The sequence below is a fragment of the Pelophylax lessonae genome, assembly GCF_965119305.1.
Source record: "Pelophylax lessonae genome assembly, chromosome: 4".
NCBI lineage: Eukaryota > Metazoa > Chordata > Amphibia > Anura > Ranidae > Pelophylax > Pelophylax lessonae.
This window is the reverse complement of record NC_138771.1, coordinates 136128072-136147114: the sequence shown is the minus strand read 5'-3', so window position 1 is coordinate 136147114 and position 19043 is coordinate 136128072. Positions and strand designations below refer to the sequence as shown.

The 19043-nt window shown below is 44.6% G+C and overlaps 1 protein-coding gene across 3 annotated transcripts in view; it reads right to left on the bottom strand.

Annotated features, from left to right (window-relative positions):
- TLN2 (talin 2) overlaps nt 1-19043 on the bottom strand; it is a 477844-nt gene that overhangs the window by 220914 nt on the left and 237887 nt on the right. For all 3 annotated transcript variants that reach the window (XM_082253081.1, XM_082253079.1, XM_082253080.1), the window contains exons 9-10: nt 5374-5437; nt 4799-4903 (exon numbers count right to left, since the gene is read on the bottom strand). In XM_082253081.1, coding sequence (XP_082109207.1) covers nt 4799-4903; nt 5374-5437 — 169 coding nt within the window. The remainder of the gene's footprint in view (nt 1-4798; nt 4904-5373; nt 5438-19043) is intronic.

Genomic DNA, 19043 nt, shown 5'->3' with positions numbered 1-19043 from the left:
GATAACATACAACCCCTTTTCAATTTAATTAAAGCAAAAACACAAATTTGGGCTTGTTTACCAATAGGGGTAATGGGCCGCGTTAACCTTATAAAAATGGTACTCCTGCCTAAAATTCCTTACATTCTATGGCACTCACTGTTATATCTACTTCTCAAACATTTTAGGCTAATGGAGTTCCTCCTAAAGCCATTTGTTTGGGGGACCAGCAGACACAAGCTGTCAGGAAGCTTAAGAATCCCACGGATCTCTGAGGTGTCGCACTCCCAGAATTAAATTAATATTAACTGGCATCTCAACTGTTTCAGCTTTTCCACATAGATAAAATTGACAGGTCTAGATTCCTCGCCCTATTCTGTCCTGCATTGTCACACCCATACACTGACCCCCTATCTGCAATAGTGAGTGGGCTACGGGGGGCTGAGATCCAGAGTGACAATAAGTCCCTTCTGCATCAGTACAGGCGTATATGGGATGTGGCGTCTGATAAACTCAATCTACCCCAATTTCATGAATTTACACCTTTATGGCACAACACTACACTCCTCGAGTTCCGCTCTATCCCAGACACGAATTTGTGGTGCACTAGAGGCATTATTTATCCCACCTATTGGTTAAATGGAAGTCTTAAATCCTTTGACACGCTGAAAGCTGAATACCAGTTGCCAAAGCACATATTCTTTAGATATTTGCAAATTCGACATGCCTTCCAAGAGCAGTTTTCTTCTGTGGCCCCACGGGTTGACTCTACCCGTGTTATGGAGGTAATTATGAACCTAAAAACCTAATCGCCACGTTGCATCTCCCCTCCTCGTCCGAAATTGGTTATGCACTTAAACCAAAGTGGGAGAGCGATATTGACACCCTGGAGGATGAGGGGTGGAGTGAAGCCTTGGACACTTGCAAACTAGTATCTCCTAAATTGTCCGATCGTCTAACACAGCTGTGCATTGTTCATTGTTCATTGTTCTTTTCTTACCCCTCCCAGACTGGCTAGGTATAGAAGTGACCAAAACACCCTCTGTCCCATGTGCAAATATGACCAAGGTACCTTCTACCACTTAATTTGGCAATGGCCAAAAGTTCAAGAAAACTGGAAGCAGGTTGTACAGTTTCTGCATGACAACATGGGCTCTCTAACACTACACCCTAAACCATGAGGGATATTCCCATATATGGATCTAGATTGATTTACTAAGATTTTCCTTCACAAAACTTTATTCACAGCCAGAAAACGTATTGCTAAACAATGGATGTGGGAACAGCCTCCCGAGTTCAGCACTTGGTTGATAGAAATAAACAATACCTTGTCATACAAAAGGTTTATATATAAGCATAGAGGTTGCCCTTCCAATTTTCACAAGATATGGGATAAGATGGCTTCAGGCTCCAGAAACATGTATTTAGCCGGGGTCTTCGAGTTTGAGCCTCATTCATGTAGTAACGGGTATAAAATTTGCAATGTTCTTTTGATGCGTGATTAACTGTTCCATCAATTAAAGACCTAAATTAATACTCTCCTTTGTTATATACAGCGCTATATCTTGTATAATTTAGTTTTTACTAGGGATGAAGAATCCCAAATTATATATTTTTTTGTTTTTGAACTTTGTAAACCAGTCGACTGTACATTCTTATTTATTCCTCAACATGTATAATTTTCAATAAAAGTAGCGGTTTAAAGTTAAAAAATAGAGTGCAAAATTTGGTGCAGCTGAAAATGGTAGTTTCTAACTTCAGCTTGTTCAATTAAAGAGGAAGTAAACCATCCTCTGACACTTTTCCCTATAGGTAAGCCTATGATAAGGCTTACCTATAGGTACTGTAAATATCTCCTAAACATGCACCGTTTAGGAGATATTTACCTTACATGCAGCCAGTGACGTCACTGGCGCATGCGCTCTGAAGGAACGGCTGCTCGTGCCGTTCCTTCAGAGACCTGTGACGTCACCGCAGCTCCGGCCAATCAGATGGCCAGATGCCGCGATCCCGGAAGACGGGCGACTGGACATGTCGCCCGTCATAGAGGTAAGCAGATGGCACAGTGGGGGCTCGTTCTAAGGTAAGTATTTCATAATGAGCTAGTATGCGATGCATACTAGCTCATTATGTGTTTCTCTTACAGGTTGCAAAAAGAACAGATTTTTTTTTTCAGCTTTACAACCTCTTTAAGCTTTGCCAAAAAAAAAACTGGAAGCTGATTGATTTCTATGCACAGCTGCACCAGATTATGCACACTCCAGTTTTAATAAATCAACCCCAATCTGTTAGCCAATCTTGCCACAGCAAGATTTTTGGCTCCTCGCCGATGGTTGATGTATGCCACTACTGTTGTGTTGTCCAACTAATGCCTAATCAGATGACTTGCACTTGGATCCTGCAGTGTCTAGCACTGTAGAGACAAGCAATTGCTAGGGAGAAGATTCTTAAGGTTTCAAAGTGTATGTCTAGCGACAGCTTTTTTTTCTTCGTTTTGGATAGAAAGTTTAAGGGATATAGAGATTACCCTAATTTGCTTTACTACTGATAACTTTCTACCAGAAAGAGTGAGGGTAACTCTCCAACAGCAACTTAGAAATAAAATAGTTTTTCTTAACCACTTAGTGCCGGTTCACATTTGTGCGATGCGGGAACGCTGCGAATATGCAGCGTGATCCCGCATCGCATCCGCACCTCTGGCAGTTCACACTGCCATATGCGATACGCAGGGGGTGTCAATTAAAAGTTAACGACACCCCCAGTTGCGATCGCATATCGCAGTGCGATCTGCAAGTTTGCACAGAATCGGATCGCACTAGTGTGAACCACTATGCGATCCGATTCTGCTGCAGATAAAAAAAAGCCTCATGTGCGAGTTTATTGCGGATGCGGTGCGAATTCAGCCATACAAAGTGTATGGCTGAAATTCGCACCGTACATGAGATCGCATGTAATTTAGGAGCCGTGCGCTCCGAATTACATGCGATCTCCACAATCGCACAAATGTGAACCGGGGCTCAAGGATCGGGCCTATTTCTGACATTTGTTGTTTACAAGTTAAAATCATTTTTATTTTGCTAGAAAATTACTTAGAACCCCCAGGTATTATATATTTATTTTTAGCAGAGACCCTAGAGAATAAAATGGAGAGTTTATTTTTCACACCGTATTTGCGCAGCATTCTTTTTTTTAAAAAAATACACTTTTTTAATGAAAAAATAAGAAAACATTTAAGTTAGCCCAAGTTTTTTTCTATAATGTGAAAGATAATATTACGCCAAGTAAATAAATAACCAACGTGTCATGCTTCAAAAGTGCGCACGCTCGTGGAATGGCGACAAACATTGGTACCTAAAAATCCCCATAGGTGACATTTTAAACATTTCTACAGGTTACCAGTTTAGAGTTACAGGAGGAGGTTTTAGGGCTCGAATTTTTGCTCTCGCTCTAGCGATTGCGGCGATACCTCACATGTGTGGTTTGAACACCATTTATATATGTGGGCGCAACTTGCGTTTGCGTTCACTTTTGCGCGTGAGGTAACGGTGCGCTTTCATTTTTTTTTTCCCTATTTATTTTATCTTTTATTTTTACACAGTCCTTTTAAAAAAAAATGTTTTGATCACTTTTATTCCTATTACAAGGAATGTAAACATCCCTTGTAATATAAATAAGCAGGAAAGGACCTCTTTAAAGTGAGATCTGGGGTCAAAAAGACCTCAGATCTCACATTTACACTAAAAAGATTAAAAAAAAAAAAAAAAATGTTTATTTTTCATGATGAAAAAAAATGGGCTCTTTAAAGCCGTTGGGAGTTAGTGGCATATGACATCGCTTCGGTCCTCCAAGGCCATAGAGTCGAGTGAGGGCTATCTTGCCCTAACTCTACTTCAAGCCTCAGAAGAGTGCAGACCGGATAGTTTTCCCCTCCGACGACGTATCCGGAAAACAGCGGGAAGGGAGGGACCTCTCCCGCCACCCATAAAGGTGATCCCGCAGCAAATCCACTGCTGGGACCACCTTTATATTAAAGGGGACCTACCGCCATTTAAAAAAATACCACGATTAAGCCAGTTATCTGCTGCCATAACCCCGGTATTGAACGTCAAAGGACCGATGTAAATACACGGTGGGCAGTCTGTAAGTGGTTAAGTAGAGTGGCGGAAGGCTAAAACCCCGTCAGAGTTTTGTTTGTTTGTTTGTTTTCCTAATGCAGATGGTACCCCACTTCTTGTCTTGTGACACTGTTGTGGAGCCCAAATAGAGCAAGAAAAAAAATATAGCTTGACATATACTTTAATCACAGTGGCTAAGTAGTTAGCACTTGCGCCTGACAGCACTAGGGTTGTCAGTTTGAATACCAACCACAACACTACCTGCCTGGATTTTTTGTTCTCCCTGTGCCTATGTGGGTTTGCTAATGGGTACTCTGTTCTCCTCCCACACTCCAAAGACATGCTGGTAGGTTAATTGGATCCGGTCTAAAATGGCCCTAGTAAGTGTGAATCTAAGTTAGATTGCAGTTAGATTGCAGAATGAAAGTTAGATTACCTTTGATTGCAAGCTCAAGGGCAGAGACTGATCTAAATGGGCAATATATACAGTATGTAAAGCTTTGTGTAATTAAACAGCGATATATAAGTAACTATAATAAATAAAATAAATCCACAAAGTGCCAGTTAGAAGCGCAGATATGCCACACAAAAAAACTCCACTTTTACTAAATACGTAATAAAGTTCTTCATTTTACATAGAAATAATGCTTATGAAGTGGTTTACTATACACTGTATGAGACCAAGAGTAATAAAAAGCAAATACCTTCACTAGAAAAAAAGACACTCCATATGTCCGTAAAGATCGAGCCAGCTTTACATACTTCACTTTAGCCTCAATTTCAGTCATTTCTCCACAATTTTTATGTTCCTGTTGGTAATAACGATCGTAGATTACATCAACAAATGCAATGCAGTAATACAAACCATTTAGTAAGACATTTTGAGCAAAGTGCTAGTATACTTGCCAAACATCAGGGCTAAATGGCAAATACATTTCTAGAAAATGCAGGAATAAACACAAAATGTTTGGGCAGGTGTAGAAGAACAGGGTTAGATATAGTATGGTATGCCATGTTTTCTGAAATCTGAATGAGTGCAGATCTTTTCTCTGTAACAACTCATTAGCAAGGATGGATTGAAGTACATGATAAACAAATACATGACTAGTGTGGTATCATCAAAACTGGACCGGTTTCCTAAAGTCTTATATTTATTAGGTGAAAATAAAGGTAACACATTTTTGTGGTCTATTTTAATTTCAGTTAGTATAAGTTTTTTAAAAATTGTCTCCCAACAGCAAAATAGAACATATTTTATTGGTTAATTTTTCTACATTACCTGGAATACTTTCTTCTCTGCTCCTCTTTGTTTGATGTACTCCTTAGGAAGGAACTCTTTCAGGCTAAAACATAACAAAACTATGTTAAATCCACCAAGCTTTAACCAAAAAACCCACACGGAAGTGTATTTAGGTAAAACAAATGTATTAAAAAAATAAAAAAAAGTGTTACCTGAACATTTCATATTCCTGACATGGGTCTGTTGTACCATGTACTTGTATGAAATAACTGGATTTTTCTAAGAACTTACCGTAAAATCTTTTTCTCTGTAATTGATCAACAGACGCAGCTCCATCTCCATTACTAGTAGGGTTATGCTCCTCCCATCAGGAATAGGCACTAGGCAGGCAAAAAGATAAACCACACCTATGGGGGCTGTCCCTGCAGGAATAACCCCTCACACTCTGCTATCATTAATCAGTTTAGTTGCAAGCAGTGTTTAGAAGACAAAAAAACCTCATACACTCAGAAGCAGAGGGGCAGGTGCTGCATCTGTCTATTAACTTCAGAGAAAAGGATTTTACGGTAAGTTCTTACAAAAATCCAGTTTTCTCTATCGGTCATTGACAGACGCAGCTCCATCTTCATTACTAGTAGGGATGTCCCAAAGAAGTATATTCACGAAGGGTGAGAAGACAAACCCCCAAAAAAAAAAAAGAACGCAAGTCCCCCAAAGGCTAAATGTAACCTATCAAGTAACATGGAGCTCAACCAGGAACAACCGGAGCTCTCCCAGAACAAAATTACACCCTCAAGGAGAAACTAAAAAATAATTCTCTTTCAAACTGCAGCCTGCAAAACCTTGCAGCCAAAAGAAGCATACGTGGATGTCAACACGTCTACTTTGTGCATACGTTTGCAAAATTCTACAGACGACCAAGTTGCCACCTTGCATACTTGCAGCATCGACGCCTGATGGCGAAAAGCCCAAGAGGCACTCTGCGCTCTCATAGAATGCGCCTTCACCGTGAAAAGAGGAACCTGACCTTTCAGTGAATAAGCCTGAACTACCGTCTGCCCAATTAATCTGGATATGGTCGCCGCAGACGCAGCCAATCCCTTATGAGATCCTTTGGTAAGGACAAAAATAGCGTCTGATTTTCTAAAAGACTCAGTGGTCTCCAGATAGAGCCTAATCGCCCGAACCACATCCAAAGAGTGCAAAGCAAATTCCTTAAAAAAAATTGGGCTTAGGGCAGAGTGAAACCAACATAATGTCTTCATTCAGACGAAAATCAGAAACAACCTTAGGAAAAAAACTGAACAGGTCGTAGTATCACTTTATCACTGTGTATCACCAGATAAGGGGAGAGGCAGGACAAGGCTGCCAGTTACAGATAGTCTGCGAGCGCAAGTGATTGCCACCAAGAAGGCAACCTTCTGGGACAACGAAAGAAGAGAAACCTCCCGAATGTTCTCAAAAGGAGGCTTTTGAAGAACAGATAATACCAAATTATGATCCCACGGCGGTAGCGGGGAGCTTCTCGGAGGAGCCATATGGCACACTCCCTGTATTAAGGTACGAATCAAAGCATGCGTAGCTAACGGGCATTGGAAATATATAGCCAAAGCCGACACTTGGCCTTTGATAGTGCCCAAAGCCAACCGCTGTTCAACTCCTTTTTGCAGAAAGGCCAAGACCCTAGCGATCGAAAACAAGCGAGGGTGCACCTTCAGTGATTCACACCATGAAATATATTTCCACGTATGATGAAATGTTCCTAGAAGTCGACTTCCTAGCCTTCAATAGCGTAGAAATCACAGAGTCAGAAAGACCTCTATCTCTCAACACCTGGCTTTCAACAGCCATGCAGTCAAAGCCAGCGACTGTGAAGCAGGATGGAAGATCAGACCTTGAGACAGCAGATCTTCCCAGAGAGGAAGTCTCCAAGGAGCATCGGCGACCAACCTTACTAGGTCTGCGTACCAAGACCGACGAGGCCAGTCCGGAGGCACCAGAATGACCAGAATCCCTTCCACCTCTATCCTGCACAAAAGATTCAAGGGAGGCAAGGCATAAATTAGCCGATACTGACCCCAAAGAGCCACCAGAGCGTCTGTGGCATCGGCCAGAGGATCTCGAGACCTGGCTAGGAATCTCTGCACCTTCTTGTTGAGGCGAAAAGCAAACAGATCGACCTCGGGAGTCCCCCACCGAAGTCCCCCACACAGGAGATGAAACACCTCCGGGTGCAGGGACCACTCGCTTTGATCCAACACCTGACGACTCAGGTAATTCGCTAGCCAGTTCTCCACACCTGGAATGTGTACAGCAAAGAGGGCTGGAATAAATTTTTCCGCCCAGTCCAGAATCTCCGCCACCTCCTTGGCTGCCAAGACACTCTTGATGCCCCCCTGGCTTTGTGTTGTGGAATCAAAGAGTCCAAGGACTTTGGATCCTTGTTCCATTTGACAAGAATCTTCCTTTGCAAAAGGTCTGGTATGGAACTGAGCAAACAGAACTGCCTCAAAGGTTGATACCATCAGACCCAAGGCCCACACGCAAACTCCGATTTTGCGGACAGATTGTTCGCCAACAACAACTGAATGGTCTCCTGCAACTTTTGCGGCTTGTCTGGGGGAAGAAACACCTTGCCCAAGGCTGAATCCAGTGACCGTCAGATCCCCCAAAAAGACTGAAGGTGAGCCCACTCTCAACAGGAGATCGTCTAGGTACCCCACTACTGCAATCCCCCACTGGCACAGCAATGCCAATACTGGTGCTAAGACCTTGGTAAACACTCTGGGAGCTGAGGCGAGACCAAAGGTTAACGCCACATATTGTAATGTTCCCTCTTCTACTGCAAAGCGATGAAACCGTCTGAGTCCAGCGTAAATAGGGATATGTAGATATGCTTCCCTGATATCTATGGAGGCTAAGAACTCTCCCTGATGAAAAGACGCCACTACTGTGCGGATGGATTCCATCCTAAACCTCTGAACTCGCACAAAGCGATTCAGAACCTTGAGATCCAGGATGGGATGTGCCTTGCCCTCCTTTCTGGACACTGAATAGGTTTGAATAAAATCCTTGAAGCCGTTGTTGAGATGGAACCGGTACAATCACTCTTTGCGACAGCAAATCTTGTACAGCCCCACGCAGGTCCCATAACCCGACTGGGGAGAATTGTATATTGGACGGGAAGAATCTGTCCAACGGTCGAGACCGGAAATTCGATTTTGTACCCTAATCGAAGCAGTTTGTGAACCCACTTGTCCTGAAGGAAACAAAAACGTTCCCCTCACCCCAGAACCGGGTGAGGGCGCCCCTTCATGCAGCTGGGGACTTGTGGGCAGGCCCAGATTTTCCAGACTTAGTCTTTCCCGACCATGGCTTCTTGGGACCTCCAGAACACCTGAACGATTTTTCTTTCTCTTGCGACCCGGATGCAGGTAAAAGATGTTCATGAGCATTAAAAGAAGGCTGGAAAGAGATGTTTATGAGCAGTAAAGGAAGGCCCCCGCCTAAGACGTGGCGCCTTACTTTTAAAAGATTGGGGCAGATTAGTTCTCTTACCCCCCTTAAAACCTTTGATCACCCCCTCAAATATGCGCCATAACGGCCGTGTTAACGCCCCCCCCCCCCCCAAAGTAAAAACCTGCTTGGGGTGGGGGAATGCCGAGGGGAATACCAGACTAGTCCTCCGAGGTGCCAGAGAACTGAGGGAACCCCCAAAGTCTGACCATTCCATGACGGGGCCCACGACCACCCCGAGACCGCAAGGGGGTTTTGGGGGGCAACATTTACTCACCATACTACGGTACCAGGTGGGCGCCACTCTGAGGCAGATCACCTCCAACCCGGGATGGGGTTGCTGTTAGCCAAGGGCAAGCTGCGACTCAGGGCGTTCCAGGTCGTGTGCATCCCAGCGAGACTGTCAATTTGCAGGCTCGTCCCAATCCATCGGGGCACTGTTGTGTCGAGGCCTAGTTCTGGACTATAACCTGCCCATGCTCGATGGCCAAGCTGAGAGATTTTAAGGATCTAGATTATCCAGTGTGAATACCACAGCCGGCTGTTGCTTGTAGTTCCTCTGGATCTTGGTCCTCGGGAACTAACTAGTGAAAAAATAAAAAAAATCATAAACTTTCCCTGTTACAGCTAAGACCGAAGTCCTAGCAGGGCTAGATCCTATTCCTAACAATAGGCAGAACAAACTGATTAATGATAGAAGAGTGTGATGGTGTTATGCCTGCAGGGACAGCCCCCATAGGTGTGGTTAATCTTTTTGCATGCCTAGTGCCTATTCCTGATGGGAGGAGCATAACCCTACTAGTAATGAAGATGGAGCTGTATATGTCGAATGAACGATTGAGAAAGTATCCTGGTTTGTTTGTATTGCTTCCTTTGTGAAAAATGACTGGCGATCTTGCCAGTTCCCCTACTTTCCTATTTCAAACTGACCACCTTGGGTATGAGAGCATATCCATCCCAGCCTGGTCAGTTTTCCAGCTGTGCTGGGAGCACAGCCTGCCCGTCCTCCAATGATCAGACTTCTGCACACCCATTTACCATGAAGGTCAGTGTACGGCTGCTTCTCTACCCCTAGCTCTCTTAACATCTTACGCAGCTGAGAACAGATTATGTGATCACTTATAAAAAAAAAAAAAAAAAAAAACAGCAAAGAAGGTATATAAAATTTTTTTTTTTTTAATATTTACACAAATGTTTTTCCTATATTTTTTCTCTTAAACTGAATGGGTTGTTTTACAAGGTAAACATAGACATTTACTTTAATTACAACAATCCCACAATCTCCACTGGCCACCACACAAATCATTTACCCTCAAATTTCTCATACAGTAGCTCTTTCTGCAAAGTGCATGTCAAAAAATTGTATTAGACAAAAATAGTGGTATTAAATCCAAAAGAAAACATTACATTGTAGTTTACCAATTCTGACTGACCTGGTGATCTGCCAATGTTAGATAAACCATTTACCACCGATGGGTACTTACAATGTTAAGTTTTTATATAAAACCTGTACCCCAAAAAAGAAAAAAAAAATCTTGCTGCAGCTGCTTTGTGTAGCTGCAGTGAAAGCTGGGATTAGGCTTCATTTTGTTAGGGTATCCAAATCTGCAAATGCATGTAACACTTCCCTCCCCCAGACAATGTGGTTGTCCAAAAATGCCCCTGTGCTCCTTCATCCAGAGTGGGGGCACACATACAGGAGGTGTTTTACTGGCCAGTTCACCAGGTTAAAACAGAGGGGAAAAGCCTAAAACAAAAAAGCTAATGTAGCCACCACATCTAATGATTGGTAAGCTACAATATATTCAATTTTTGTGTTTAATAAGGGATATGCACAGCTACATAAAAGACAGGATTATTTAACAAACTTTTACAATCAGGTTCCATAGAAGGCACCTATTGTAACATTGGGAAAAAGCAGGAAGAGATTCCCCCTGGGGTTTTTAGACAGCAGTTCATTGATCAGATGTGTTTGTAAAAGACAATTCATTAACATGAACTGTTCAACATGAGATAAAAATAGGAGCTCTGGTTACAGTATTAGTAGAACATCCAATAGCGAAGAAAAACAACGTGTAGTTAGATTCACTACCAAGTCATGGTCTTCTTCAGTGGTATATTTATTGCATCTATAAGATACATATGTATCATTAGTGATACAATAACTGGATTTTTGAAAGAACTTACCGTAAAATCCTTTTCTCTGAAGTTTGACAGATGCATTTCTGTTTAATCATAGACTATAGGGTTATGCTCCTCCCACTAGGGGTAGGCACTAGGGGGGAAAAAACTTGTCCATGCCTACAGGGGCTGTCCCAGCAGGCATAACCCCTCAGGCTCTGCTATACTCAAACAGTTGTGTTGCAAGCAGTGACAGAAAAAGACCACATAATTCAAAAAGTAGAGGGGCGGGTGCTGCGTCTGTTAGTGAACTTCAGAGAAAAGGATTTTATGCTAAGTTCCAGCTCTCTCAATCGTTCATTGACAGACACAGCTCTGCTTAATCAGACTATAGGGATGTCCCAAAGCAGTAAAAACATGATGGATGGGAACAAGACCGGAAAAAAAAATCCGAATTCCCCGATGGCCAACATAGCCAACCAGGTAATACAGAGCTCAACCAGAAAGTGGAGTTCCCCTGAAACAACAAACCCTCAAAGAGAAACCAAAAAAGGGGGTTCTCCCAGATCAGACTTCTGGGGTGCCAGAGAACCGAGAGGGCCCCTAAGGTCCGACCATTCCAAGGAGGGGCAAGCGCCCACCCCACGACCTTCAGGGGTATTGGGGGGGGGGGGGGGGGAGGGACATTTTATTCACCATACCATAGTACAGGGCGGTCGCCATTCCGAAACAGATCACCTCCCACCCAGGATGGGAGTGCTGTTAACCAAGGGGAGACTGTGACTCAGGGCGTTCCAGGTTGTCTGCGTCCCAGCGAGATGATCCACTTGCAGGCTGGTCCCCATCCATCGGGGCACTGTCGTGGCGAGGGCTAGTTCTGGACTATAACCTGCTCACGATCGCGTGCCAGACTGGGAGACCCTAAGGATCTAGATTATCCAGTGCGAATACCACCCGGCTGTTGCTTGTAGTTCCTCTGGATCTTGGTCCTCAGGAAATAACTAGAAAATAAAAAAATCACAAAAAACTTTCCCTGTTACAGCGAAGACCAAAGTCCCAGCAGGGCACTAGGTCATATCCCTGTCACTATGCAGAACAAACTGTTTGTGTATAGTAGAGCCTGAGGGGTTACGCCTGCCAGGACAGCCCCTATAGGCGTGGACAAGTTTTTTTTCAACCTATTGACTATCCCTAGTGGGAGGAGCCTAACCCTATAGTCTATGATTGAGCAGAGCTGAGTCTGGTCGATGAACGATAGAGAAATATAATTTTTATTAATTCAAACAAGGTAAGTATATTTACCGCTGATGGACGCCTATGGGAAAATAGTGGCTTATGAGGGATCACAATTGGGGCAACTAGGGAGTAGCAGGGAGCACACCTACTGTACAACCGTGCATTTTCCACACTTGTAACTTACTTGTGAAGAAAATTAATTTTGTAATCAAGAAAAAAATAAATATCATATAGCTCATATAGGATGAGCCAAGGGTGCATTGTGGGTGGTTAGAGTCCATAAAATTGATCAAAAGGCCTAGTGAAATAAGTGCTCTCAAAAAGATATTTACATATTGTGAAAGTGGTTTAAATAAATAAAAAACTAAAAAACATCTGTATTACCTGAGATGTAAATCATTGATGATTTAGTGAATAATTATACACAATGCTTTCAGAGAAACCTGGGTTGCCAGATATTGATGTAAAATATGTGAACACAATGAGGCGGACACTGTAACTGCGCTTTTTCAGAGCACTTATTTCACTAGGCTAGCCACCAACAATGTACCCTTGGCTCATCCTATATGAGCTATACATTTATTTTTTTCTTGATTACAAAATTAATTTTCTTCACAACCAAGTTAATAGTGTAGGTAATGCGCGGTTGTAGGTGTGCTCCCTGCTACTCCCTAGTTGCCTCAATTGTGATCCCTCATAAGCCACTGTTTTCTCATAGGCGCCCTAGGAATTCCAGGGACCTTCCAGGGAATACTTCTGACCCACACCTTTGGCTGCAAGCTGCTTTTTCATCCATCAGCGGTAAATATACTTACCTTGCTTGAATGAATAAAAAATTATATATTGTATCACTAATGACACATATGCATCTCATAGATGCAATAAATATCCCCCTGAAGAAGACCGTGACTTCTTTAGGTCGAAACACGTCGGGGAACATTATGTCTTGGTAGTGAATGTATCCATGTACACATTGTTTTTCTTCGCTATTGGATGTTATAGTAATACTGTAACCAGAGCTCATTTTTATCCCATGTGGAACAAGTTTTTAATGAATTGTCTAATATAAACTTTATACTTTCTGAAACACGTCTGATCAATGAACTGCTGAAAAAAAATAAAACAGGGAGAAACTCTTCCTGCTTTCTCTGTAAATTTGGGGTGTGTAGCCTCCTTAGCTCCTAGTGTATTTTTTTGTTTTACATTGTAACATTGCTGGCACATAAAGTAAGTATCTTAGCACTTATAAAGCTTTTAAGTTCAAGTGACCAGTGGTTCTCAATTCAGGTAAAACAGGAAATCCATGAAGAAAGGAGGGATACTAAGAAAAAAATTGGATTTTTGTACTTACTGTAAAATCCATTTCTCTGAGTTCATCGATGGACACAGCGCTCAATAAATCATAACTAGTGGATTATATTGCCTCCTGCAGGAGTAGGACTAGGCAGAACAAAAAAACACCTGGCTACGCCCATGGGCTGTCCTCAGCCGGTATAAAACCCCCTCTCTGCTCTAGGTAATCAGTTTAGTAGCAAGCAATATTAGAAGAATCAGAACTCCACAGAGGGGTGGGTGCTGTGTCTGTCGAACGCAGAGAAATGGATTTTACGGTAAGTACAAAAATTCAATTTTCTCTTTCGTTTATCGACAGACACAGAGCTCCATAAATCATAACTAGTGGGAAGTCCAAAAGCAGTGCCAATAGGAAAATGAGCAGTAGAGAAAATACCCCAAGGCTAAACATAAGAGCCCTTAATCAGGTCACAGGAGCCCCATCTGAAAAAATAAAGGTTAAAAAAAAACAAAAAAAAACACACCCTCAAGAGGGAACTGCCCCTCTTATACAGCAGCCTGCAATCCCAGGAACCACATCCAAGGTATGCAAAGCAAATTCCTTGGGACGAGCTGGCTTGGGACACAAGGAAGGCAACACAATGTCATCATTCAAAAGGAGGTCATTGACAACTTTGGGCAGGATTGATGGACAGGGACGGAGAACCACTTTATCCCTATGGACCACCAAAACGGGGCTGCGACAGGATAATTCCACCAACTCCCATTCCCTGTGGGCCGAGGTAACAGCCACAATAATGCCACCTTCTGGGAGAACGTAAGCAAGGGAATCTCCCGAATATTCTCAAACTGAGGTTTCTGGAGAACCAAAAGCACTAAATTTAAATACCATGGTGGTAAAAGAAATACATGTGGAGCTACATGTCGAACACCCTGAATGAAGGTACGAACTATAGAGTGCGTGGCTAGGGGTGGCTGAAAGACTATTGCCAAGGCAGACACCTGGCCCTTGATGGTACTCAGGGCTAGCTTCTGATCAATCGACACACCAAGAAATGTACGCTTTCCATGTACGATGGTATATCTTGCTGGAAGACCACTTTCTCGCCTTTACCATAGTAGGGATCACTGATCCAGACAAACCTCTATCACTCAGTACCTGGTTTTCAATAGCTAAGCCATTAAAACCAGCGACTGTAAAGCAGGATAGATGGAAGATCCTCGCTCTTGATTCCTCGCAGGAACTGTGGAAGAAGCCTGAGCGGTGGATTATGCTGGCCTTATCGTGGCCCTTGGATGCCTAGGGCATCTGTCAGAGGACCCCGTGATCACGCCACAAACTTCAGTATCCTCCTATGTGCCGAAACCTGCTAAAGGAGCTGCATGTAGGACTGTGCAAACAGAACGGTCTTGAAGGTGGATAACACCAGACTCAGAACCTGTATGCAAATCGGGAGAGAGAACTGTTAAGTGTGACAGCAGCCGGTGAATCACGGCCTGCGGTTCCTGAAATGTGTCCAGAGTAAAGACCAGCCTGGTCCAGAATTTAAAACAGACTTAGGCAAATCAATTCCCTGGACAGGGATAGGGGGGACCTTAGGTAGTTCAGACATCACCTAAAACTTTGCAGGAATTAAATCCGCACAAGGAGACTCAGGACCTAAAAATCCTGAAAAGGACAAGCGGTCCCCCTTTCTGGGTACCCCCAAAGGAAACCTTTCGCGGATATCCTTGGCACTCACCAAAGAAGTCTACAGGGCCGGAAGCCAGCGAAGATGTCCCCCCCACCCCAATGATGGGTGAGGGCAGACCTTCATGCTGAAGGCATCTTGTCTGCGGGTCCGGATAAATTAGCTCTAGGCTTACCAGACCAAGGTTGCTTAGAACCTCCCGGGGAAGAGTTATTAGATCTATTTTTCTTATTTTCTGTCCCAGAAGCACAAAAGAATTTTCTATGAGCTGAGGAGGGAGGCCCCCATCTGCGACGAGACTCCCTCTCTTTCCTAAATTGTGAAAGGAAGGTATTCTTTCCCTCCCACCATGATACCCTTATCAATGTCATCCAGGGTAGCCCCAAACAGGCAATCGCCTTGAAAGGGCAGATCAATGAGAGCTTTCTAAAAGGCTTGGTCTGCGGACCAATTCTTAAGCCCCCGCACGCGCCTAATCACCACTGCTGAAACAGAATGTTTGGACAGCACAGGAGCTGTATCGAAAGCTGCATCACAAATAAACTGCAGCCCATGTACCAACTGGTCCGCTAAATCAACATAAGCAGCGGGGACCTGCTCAGGATTCCTCTAGTGGGATCATGGTTTCTTTATTCAACCTGGAAACAGGAGGGTCCATCACTGGTGGACTAGTCCACTTCTTTAAGAGTGACTCCTCATAAGGGTAACGTACAACAAAACGTTTGGAGACCACAAACGGAAATTTTGGTTGTTCCCATTCCTTACAGGAAAACCTGTCAAAATAAGGCACATAAGGAAACACCCTTGGAGTGCGAGGTGACCTATGCGTACCAAACACAGCCATGTCTGTGGCTACATCAGCCGGATCCTCCATTTTTAATGTCTCACGCACTGCAGTAATAGGTTAGTCTACCAGCGGCTTTTCATTCGCTGCTGCGACCATGGAGGAATCATCCTCACTATCGGATGGATCTGGGGGTGTGATATTAGGCCCCCTGGATGGGTCGCGCCCACGACAGCATCAGGCTCAGAATCAGATGAGACAGACTGAGTAGGGGGAAGGCAGGGGATGCTTCCTCCTGGTCCTTTGCCCACACGCCACTTCCACCCGGGACAATAAGGACTGCAGGATCGCCGTCGGTGCAATCATGGGAAGCTGGGGTTCCGAGGAACCTGCCACCTCCAGGTGGTCAGGGGGGGGGGGGGGGGGGTGTATTTGACCCTGAGGTTCCATAAGGAAAGGAAGACCTTGAAGTACAAAAACAATCTTTTTGGCACCACTAAAGAAGCCCCCCAATGCTCAGGGTACCTATCAGCAGAGACAGAGATAACAGGGACCACCAAAGACTCACCCTACCAACTGGAGGAGCGCAGAGAATTTGAACGCAGAATCATCATGGACGCTATCCCTGTTCACATGTCCCGGGCACGGGAAGAGGAAACTAAGAGCAAGAGGAGGAGCTTCGGCATCTCCAAGAGGCCTCAGTCCTCCAGAATCCCTGATATCATTCGGCTGCACAAACATGGCCACCAACCGGAGACCAGCTAGACTAAGGGAAAATGGCCCCCACCAGCAACATTGAAGCATGCTTCTTTCATGGATCTTTCCTGCACCCTCTGCAAGGGGATCCCACACCCAGAAGGTAGGACACACGTTTACTGGAGACACTGACGTGCACTCTGTACTGGGACCCCCCTGCACTATACCCACACTGCAAACAGCAGGGCATGCACCTAGGGGTTTCCTACACTGGGACCCCTCCAGACTACCAGGATGGGACACAAACTATCCCAGGACCCTTAGAGTGAGGATAGCAGGTTGACTCCAGGGGTCTCTGCTGCATTCTCCCCCACCAGACTCCAGGTCCAGGCAGGGAGTGGGGGAGGCCCAGCTCAGTGAGGGATTTAAGGATGGGAGGAGGGTACCTGCAGGCAGATTTGACCATCCCTGGAGGTTACCTCTCAAAGAAAAAGGGGAGAGGGTGGACTGTACTTACCCTTCCATTGTGCAGGTAATGCTCAAGACAGAACTCTTCGCCACCAATGTAAGGGAGCTGTCGGCCAAGGGACTGCTGCGGCTCAGACCCAAGCCCAGTCATGTGCAACCCTGTGAGATGTTAACTCGCGGGCCAGCCTCTGTCTGTGAGGCTGTCACGGCCGACCTAGCGCGTAGCGAGGGCGTGCAGACCGCAGCTGGCTGGGCTGGTGGGGGGGAGCAATGAATCTAGATTATCCAACCGTCACCCAGCCCAGCAGTTAACTGTAGATCTCCTGAGAGAAAAAAAAATGAAAACAGATGAAAGGAAGGAGAAAGTTGCTAGGACCAGAGATCCCACCCGAGAGCCTAGGTCCTTACTCCTGTCTAGAATAAAAACCGATTACCTAGAGAGCAGAGAGGAGGGTTATATACCAGCTGAGGAGGGCCCATCGGCGTAGCCAGGTGTTTTTTTGTTCTGCCTAGTCATACTCCAGGAGGAGGCAATATAACCCACTAGTTATGATTTATGGAGCGCTGTGTCCGTCGATGAACGAAAGAGAAAATAGGATTTTTGACTTACCGTAAAATCCATTTCTCTGATGTTAATTGACGAAAACAGCTCCTGATCTTCTTAACCATTGGGTTATACTGCCCCCTACAGGAGGAGTAGCACACTAGGCAGAAAAAAAGCCTGGCTACTCCCTCTCTCTGCTATAGGTACTCAGTTTTGTTAGAGTCAAAAGAATTATAACTCCACAAAGGGGTGGGTGCTGTGCCCGTCAATGAACATCAAAGAAATGGATTTTAGAGTAAGTCAAAAATCCCATTTTCTCTTTTGTTCATTGATGAACAGCGCTTGATCTGCTTAACCATTGGGACATCCCAAAGCAGTGTTAAACATGAGGGGTGGGAACAGAAAAAAAATTCCCAAGGCTAAACAGTAGCCAACCAAAACAACTGGAGCCCACCTGAAAAGAACAATACATCCTCAAAGAGCACCAGGTCCTCTAAACAGCAACAGCCTGCAAAACTTTGCGGCCAAAACATTCACTTTATAGAACTTTGTTAAAGTGTGCACCAACGACCGGTTGGCCACCTTGCAAACCTGCGTCACTGACGCCTGAGGACGGAAGGCCCAGGATGTACTGAGCTCCCAAGTAGAGTGCGCTTTGACAGAGGAAGGAGGAACCTGACCCCTGATGGAATAGGCCTGAATAACCATCTGTCTGATCCATCTGGAAACGGTGGCAGAGGAAGCAGACAACCCTTTCTGAGGCCCATCCGTGAGCACAAATGGTGAGTGACTTCCTAAAAGACTCCATAGCTGCCAGGTACACCCTAATTGCCCAGACCAAATCCAAGGCATGCAAAGCAATTTTCTTCGGATGTTTTGCCCTGGCACACAGGGAAGGCAACACAATGTCTTCATTCAAATGAAAATCAGAGACAACATGAGGAAGGGAGGAAGGAACGAAGGACAGGGGCGAAGAATCACCCTATCACTGTGAACCACCAAGTAAGATGGACAGAATAACGTTGTCAATTCAGACACCCTGCGCGCAGAGGTGATAGCCACCAAAAAGGCAACCTTCTGGGACAGCGTAAGCAGGGGAATCTCCAGAAGATTCTCAAAAGGAGGCTTCTGGAGGACAGAGCACCAAATTGAGGTCCCAAAGCAGCAACAGAGACCACACTGGATGGGTCAAGTGCCTAACTCATTGAAGAAAAGTACGCACCAGGGAGCATCTAGCCAAGGGTCATTGAAATAAGACCGCCAAGTCCAACATCTGACCCTTGAAAGTACTCAAGGCCAGTTTCTGCTCAACCACCCATTGAAGGAAAGTCAAGGTCCGAGCCACCGAAAAAGAGCGAGG